This window comes from Suricata suricatta, chromosome 9 (genome assembly GCF_006229205.1).
Source record: "Suricata suricatta isolate VVHF042 chromosome 9, meerkat_22Aug2017_6uvM2_HiC, whole genome shotgun sequence".
NCBI classification, from domain to species: domain Eukaryota; kingdom Metazoa; phylum Chordata; class Mammalia; order Carnivora; family Herpestidae; genus Suricata; species Suricata suricatta.
In genome coordinates, this window is record NC_043708.1 from 112,998,817 (window position 1) to 113,006,915 (window position 8,099).

Consider the following 8,099-nt stretch of genomic DNA (forward strand, 5'->3'; position numbering starts at 1 on the left):
TTTTTTTTTTTTTTGTAGCCAACCATCAAAAGCAGCAAATGATTCTTCTGTGAGTGCCAGAAGTTTTTGCTGGTATAAAATGGATAGTTTTGGTAGTACAAAATAGTCTGCCAGTGATTCTTGGTTCAGCAGAGGTACTTTTGCTAACTTGAGAACAGTGAGTATTGTTTCAACCTTACCTTCCATTGAGGGGGCAGGAGGCACAGGCAGCTCTTTATGCCTACTCATCAGTGAATCAGCCTGACAGTAAACAAGAAGACAGGATCATGATATGGTTGTTGTGTCTCTGCTAAAGCAGACCTCTGTCTTGCTGTAATTAGAGAATTAAAAGGGAGAATTCTAATTGTCTTCTATATATAGGAAATCTGAGTAGTCAAAAAGCTTTCCCAGAACTTAGTTCTGATTCCACACAGGAAAAATGAGGAAATAAAGATTATTTAGCTTCATTGTAGATAAATACATGTGAAGGGCAGGAGCTCAGCGATCGACAATGGACTGTTATATAAGACATTTTTCTATTGCCTAGATTCAATAATTTTATTTTATTTAATTTATTTTTTTTGCTTTTTATTTATTTTTGAGAGACAGAGAGAGACAGCATGAGCAGGGGAGGGTCAGAGAGAGAGGGAGATACAGAATCCGAAACAGGCTTCAGGCTCTGAGCTAGCTGTCAGCACAGAGCCCGACGTGGGGCTCGAACCCACGAACCGTGAGATCTGACCTGAGCCGAAGCTGGATGCCCAACCGACTGAGCCACCCAGGCGCCCCTAGATTCAATAATTTTAATGTCAGCAGAAATTATTATTGTCAAATAACATGCAGTGTCATGTAAACGAGTATGGTTAGGTCCTGTTCTTTACCTCTAGGAAACTTTGAGTCTGAAATATATTGGTTGTTATTATTGTATGTGTATGTGCATTGTCTCATTTTCACCATTTCTAAAATGATGACTTTATACTTAGAGTGAAGGTAAAGAGCATGATCTACAATTAAATTTGAACAGAGAGCTGTGCTGATTTTGGCTTATCAATTAATACTTATTCAAGGTAGGAATTTTTGTTTAAGGGCTGTTGGTAATAAGATCAATTGGCCCAAGCTTTTTTTTTGTTAAGAGTTTTCTTTTTTCCCATAAGTCACTCTTTTTCTATTAAAAAAATTTTTTTTTTTACTGTTTATTTTTGAGAGAGAGAGAGACAGAGTGTGAACAGGTAGGGGCAGAGAGAGGGAGACAGAATTTGAAGCAGGCTCCACGCTCTAATCTGTCAGCACAGAGCCCAACATGGGGCTCAAACTCACAGACTGCAAGATCATGATCTGAACAGAAGTTGGACACTTAAGCAACTGAACCACCCAGGTGCACCTAGCTGCCGTTTTTCTAATAAGAACAAGATTCCTATAGTTGACCATTAAGATTTTATGCTCTGTTGATATTTGTAGTGGTAGCTCTATCTGTATCTTTCTGTTAGATGGATAATTAAAAACTCTTTTAATTATAGGTTGCACAAGATCTCTGCAAAGTAGCAGGTGTAGCAAAAGTTCTGATTGCTCAGCATGATGCATACAAAGGCCTCCTTCCAGGTAAGATTTTCCAGTGGAAAAAGTGTAATGTCTAAATTATACTTTAATATAAGAATATGAGAACATTATGAAATGTGTTTGTCAAATGTGTTTAATTCTCAGAGGAACTGACGCCATTGATTTTGGCAACTCAGAAGCAGTTCAATTACACACACATCTGTGCGGGAGCATCTGCCTTTGGAAAGGTGAGACGATTGAGAATGTGGCATCTGATGTCATTATTTGGAAGGGTTATTAGATTTCATTGTGCTTGAGGGGTGCCTTGGTGGCTCAGTTGGTTTGGCATCTGACTTCATCTCAGGTCATGATCTCACCGTTTGTGGGTTCAAGCCCCGCATCGGGCTCTGTGCTGACACCTCAGACCCTGGAGCCTGCTTCTGATTCTGTGTGTGTGTCTCTCTCTCTCTCTCTGCCCCTCCCCTGATCACGTGGTCTCTCTCTGTGTCTCAAAAATTAATAAGATGTTAAAAAAAAGTTAAAAAGATTTTATTGTACTTGAAATGTACAACAGACTGTGTTTAGGTAGCTAATCCCGGCTTTCTGAATTAATATGGTAGTTATGCTAAAATTTATTCTTTTAAGACTTTGTTACGATTTCTGTAAAAATGTCACCTCCACCTTTTCAAATTTTGTCGTAGAAACAACTCCGTGCTTTCCAGATTTTATCATAATTAGAATGCTGCTTCCAGATTTTCTGATTTTTGTCATGGAGAAAACTCTAGGATATTTTTAAAAATTCTTTTTCTTTAAAAACAATGTTGAACTGTTTCTGCATGTGTCAATGTCATTTGTAGTAGTAACCCATCTTAAGCAATGGTTTGTTTGGGTGGCTGATGGATATTTACAAAGGCCAAATTCTATCTACTTGGGGCATTTGGCAAAGGCCATGAGGTAGTTGAAAACATCCTTAGGGTAAAGAAAGCTCTAATCTGATCATGTGCATTGTGATATGTCTGAAGAAAGAATCTGGCATTGGATGGTTAGTTATCTGCATGAAGTTTTTAAAAATGGGGAAACTAAGTGGGAGCCCAAGAGAATTTGTTAGTGGGTTGTTCTTGCTCTCTCAATGGTCATGGGAATTCTAGCTCCCTTTTATCCCATTCTTAATGAGCTGCTGCGTTTAGTTTTTAGTTTTACTTTTAAAGATTATAAATTGGGGGCGCCTGGGCGGCTCAATCAGTTGAGTTTCCGACTTCGGCTCAGGTCATGATCTCACAGTTTGTGAGTTCGAGCCCTGCCTGTATCAGGCTCTGTGCTGACAGCTCAGAGTCTGGAGCCTGCTTCAGATTCTGTGTCTCCCTCTCTCTCTGCCCCTCACCCAGTCATGCTCTTTCTCTGTCTCTGTCTCTGTCTCTGTCTCTGTCTCTGTCTCTCTCTGTCTCTATCAAAAATACATATTTAAAAACTTTTAAAAAAAGATTATAAATTAGGTTGTACACAAATACACTTTTATTATAAAGGGTGCGTGTAGTACAGCAGTATGTAGAGCAGAGCAAGGTATTCAAAGTTCCCCTTTCTTCCCAACTCCCTCTTCCCACTTCAGAAGGACAGGTATTAACAATTGTACATTCTTTTAGCTCTGTTGCTATAGATTTTGAAATTATCATACTGGAACAAATTTTTTCTTTTGCTCCTAAGATAATATAACATGAATTGTTTTGTGACAGGTGGTTTTTACTTGAGTGTGTCCTGAAAATATTTGTTTTCTGTGGCTACATAATATTCAAAATTAATTTAGGATGGACAGTTTTTTCTAATTTTTTACATTTATAAACCTTACTGTAAAGAAATGTCCCTGCACATACATCTTTGTATACATTTCTTGCTATTTATTTAGAGCAGAGCTCTAGAAGTTAAATAGTTGGGTCAAAAACTGCGTGCTTTTAAAATTTCGATGTATATTGCTAAATTGCTGTCTTAAGAGGATGTCTTCTCAACACTTGGTATTATACATTTTAACATTTTCCCCCAATCTGATGGGTAAAAAAATTATATTTTGTAAATTTTGCATTTCTCTGATAGTAAGATCAAACATCTCTTCATATAGTTATTGGTTGCTTTTATTTCCTTTTTTAATTGTCTTGATTTGCTTTTTTCCTTTTGCTATCATAATTTTGTTGTAATTGATTAAAAAAATTTAAAAAAAGTTTTTTTTATTTTTGATACAGAGAGAGATAGAGCATGAGAGGGGGAGGGGCAGAGAGAGAAGGACATACAGAACCAGAAGCAGGCCCCAGGCTCTGAGCTCGAACCCACAACCATGAGATCTGACCTGAGCCGAAGTCAGAGGCTTAGCCGACTGAGCCACCCAGGCACCCTGTAATTGATTTTAAAGTTTATTTATTTATTTATTTTGGAGAGAGAAAGAGCACAGGAGGGGCAGAGAGCGAGTCTCAAGCAGGCTCCCCACTGCCAGAGCAGAGCCCGACCCAGGGCTTGAACCCATGAATCTTAAGATCATGACCTAAGCCAAAATCAAGAGTTGCTTGCTTAACCAACTGAGCCACCCAAGTGCCCCTGTTGTAATTGATTTTAAAATACAAGTTTGAGGAATAAGATATAATCTCTTAAATAACCATGTTCAGTGACAGTAACAGTGAGCTCTCAATGCACTGATCTCTTTTCTTGCAAAATAGATAGTGTTTATGAATATTAATCTGTGGTATAGAATTGCTTCTAGGCATGAATCATTGCAATCCATGATGAAAACTTGCAGAATAAATCATGTAAATTGGTGTAGTTTGTTTTTAACCTCTAGGATTATCAATTTGAACTCATTAAATTTTTTCTCTTAAGGGTAATAGAACTTCTAGGCAGTAACAGTGTTTAACCTACAATGTAAACATAAGTTTAACAAACAATTATTCTTTTATTAGGTTGTCGCATTGAAGACTATCATACGTTTTTTAGTTGTTGTTTTTATAGAGTTTAATGATGGCTTGGTAAGATGATTCCACAGACATTTATGACCTTGGGCTAGTCATTTTACCTTCCTGACATCTGTTTTTTTTGTATATAAAATGGTTCAGTTAGACCAAGTGATGTCGAAGATCTACCAAGTAGAGATGTTTAAAAAAAGAAAAGAAAAGAATGGGTTTCCTTTGTGGTAGGTTCCTTTCTCTGGAAATTAAGTCAGGATTGACATTCACCTACTGTTACAGATGACCATTGATGTAAAAGATCTTTGTGGACCATTCTGTCTCTGAGAATTTTGATTCTGTGTTAGATTTAAACAGATTTCATGAGTCTTGAGTTTCTGTGTTGACGGTTAATCTAAAAGATTGTTAAACCAAGAAAGGGTGTTTGTTTAATCTAATTAGCTAGATTTTAATGGTCTGACCTTAATTGCAGTGTTGCAACATATGAGAATTTCGAGAACAAGGGTCACATAATAGTAGCTGATGCTGTATAGCCTCTGAATGGGTTTGGAATGAAAAAGAATTCATGAGCTGAAGCTGAGCAGTCTGCTTTGTAACAGTCCTTTACCAACTGTGGCTTTGAGATTGCATACTTCCATACTGGTAGCTAGAATTTAAAAATCAGCTGTCGGGGCACCTGGGTGGCTCAGTCAGTTGAGTGTCCGGCTTCGGCTCAGGTCATGGTCTCACAGTTTGTGAGTTCGAGCCCCACATTGGGCTCTGTGCTGACAGCTCAGAGCCCAGAGCCTGCTTCTGATTCTGTGTCTCCCTCTCTCTCTGCCCCTCCCTGACTCGTTCTCTTTCTCTCTCTCAAAAATAAACATTAAAAAATTAAAAAATAAATAAATAAAAATGAAAATCTGATGTCTTTTTGTTCATGAAAAAACGCTGTCAGTTTTTCATCTCTTTCCCTGAAATCATGTTGTCAAGCCTGTTTGGATAGTGTAAAGATAGATCTTCCCTGGTAAGACATTTAAATGAAAGATCAGACCTGGAGAAACATAAAGCCTTTAAGCACCAAGATAAATTTTTTTCCAAGATGTGCTAAAATAAAACAGGGATAATGGAAGTACAAAAGATATTAAAATCCAAGCAGTTTGGAAAGTTTAAAACTATAGAAAGAGACACAGTCTGCATAACATAACGTTTGTAATAGAATTTGTTCGGCCAGTTAACAATATTCCGGTGGTATTTCCTGAACAGTTAAAGAATGTGATTTCAAGAAGAGTTACTTATTGAAGCAGGCTTTAAATACTGTCACATTTGATTTATTTTAAAAATAGGTATCTTCTAAACTTATGTGTCAAGTTAGAAGGATGTTTAATAACATTTTAATTGTTTTCCCAAATGCTTTATTTTGTAAGAGATCTTAACTTTTCTAATTGTGGTTTTATAAACTGTGGTAGTTCAGTGGCTCTTCTGTCATGGTTGAAAGAGAACTGCTATATAATGAAGGTAAAAATAAACTGAAAATTAGAAAATCTTTCCTGTTGGAGATATGACAGGAGGAAAATTGACTCAGGCTGTCAACACTTGTTGGCATCAATATATATAGAACTGCTTATCAGATATAGGGTAAGGACCTAAGAGGAATAGAAGACACAAAACCTCTACCCTGGTGGTGCTTATAAGTTTAGTTGTGAGTCATTATAGTATGTATATTAAAATTGTTTTAAAACTAACCACATGTTAGTGCCAATTAAGTAGTATAATTTAACCTGTAGGATGGTAATCCTGGGAGAATTCTTAGAGAACAAAGAGGGTTTCGGAATGAAATTGAGAGAAGCTTGAATACTGCTATAGTGAGAGTTTAGAGATGGTATCATGTACCAAGTTCAGGAGATGCCCTGAAATAAGCTCTATGTAGAAAGCAGTGTAGAATTCAGCTTTGTACTTGTGTGGTAAAATCAGTGCTTCACAGTTTTCATTACACTTAGATGATGTTACCGTCTAAGAAAACCTTTGAGTCTAGAAAGTATAGACCATCAGTGTTCACTAAGTCTGTTTTAGAGACCTAGAGTCATAGAATTTTAGACTAGAAACTAGGAATTATCTTCCTGTTATTTGTGAGGTGACGTAACTGAGACTTGGGGGTATCATGACTTCCCCAGTGATCCCTGCTAGTGAGGGCAAAGTTATCACATGTCTATTCCAGGGATGTTCTGTGCATATACAAGGAAAAGAATATACATTACCTTTGTTGCTTCTGTACACATTTTACAGCTCTGATTCACCTTTCTAATTCTTGTTTGTTTTATGGTTACATAGGATTCCATTATAAGGATGAACTGTAATTTATATACCTATCCCCTGTTGATGGATATTTAGGTTAGGTTTGATCTTTTTTTATTGCAATAATTGATTTTTAAAAAGGTGAAAATGTCTGCTTTGAAACTTTTTCTTTCATATACATTGAATATATACATATATAATCTTTTTGAGTATTTGAGAATTTTACTACTCTAAATATTTTTTTATCTTACCTACATTAAGTAATCCATAAGGGTCACACTTTGTGAGTTATGTTCACTAAAGTGAATATTATTTTATTATAATACAACATACTGAGTTAAGGTGGTTTATTACTGTAAAACTCAGAAAAATCTTTTTTTTTATAATTTTTTTAAGTTTTTATTTTAATTCCAGTTGACATAGTGGTATATTAGTTTCAGTTGTGCAATATAGTGATTCAACAATTGCATACATGACTCAGTGCTCGTCACTATAAGTGCACTCTTTAATGCCCATCATTTTTTTCACCCATACTCCATTCCCCTCCCTTCTGATAACTATCAGTGTGCTCTTTTTAGTTAAGAGTCATTCTTGGTTTGCCCCTCTCTTTCCCTTTTTTCCTTTGCCCATTTGTTTTCTTTCTTAATTCCTACATATGAGTGAAATCATATGGTATCGGGCTTTCTCTGACCGACTGACTTCACTTAGCATTAATGCTCTCTAGCTCCATCCACATTGTTGCAAATGACAAAATTTCATTATTTTTTATGGCTGAATATTATTCCATTGTATATATGTGCCACCTCTTCTTTATCCATTCATTGGATCCATTGATGGACACTTGGGCTGCTTTTGTATTTTGGCTATTGTAAATAATGCTGATATAAACATAGGGGTACCTATGTTTTTTTAAATTATCATTTTCATATTTTTTTGGCTAAATATCTGATAGTGAGATTGCTGAAACATAAAGTGGTTCTATTTTTAACTTTTTGAGGAATCTCCAAATTGGCTGACCAGTTTGTGTTCCCACCAACGGGGCAAGAGAGTTCCTTTTTCTCCATATCCCTGTCATTACCTGTTGTTTCTAGTGTTGTTGATTTTCACCACTCTGACAGGTATGAGGTGATAACTCATTGTGCTTTTTATTTCCATTTTGCTGATGATAAGTGATGATAAACATCTTTTCATGTGTCTTTTGGCTATCTTTAGATTTTCTTTGGAAAAATATTCATGTCTTCTGTCCATTTTTTAAATTGGATTATTTGGGAGGGTGTTAAGTTTTATAAAATCTCTATATTTGGATACTAATCCTAAATCAGATATGTCATTTGTAAATACTTGTTTATCAGTTTCTTTCTTTTTTTTTTT

The 8,099-nt window shown here is 36.0% G+C and overlaps 1 protein-coding gene across 2 annotated transcripts in view; it reads left to right on the forward strand.

The window, feature by feature from the left end:
• Positions 1-8,099, forward strand: part of ETFA (electron transfer flavoprotein subunit alpha) — an 86,010-nt gene that overhangs the window by 11,916 nt on the left and 65,995 nt on the right. For both annotated transcript variants that reach the window (XM_029951948.1, XM_029951949.1), the window contains exons 3-4: positions 1,497-1,578; positions 1,681-1,763. In XM_029951948.1, the coding sequence (XP_029807808.1) occupies positions 1,497-1,578; positions 1,681-1,763 (165 nt within the window). The remainder of the gene's footprint in view (positions 1-1,496; positions 1,579-1,680; positions 1,764-8,099) is intronic.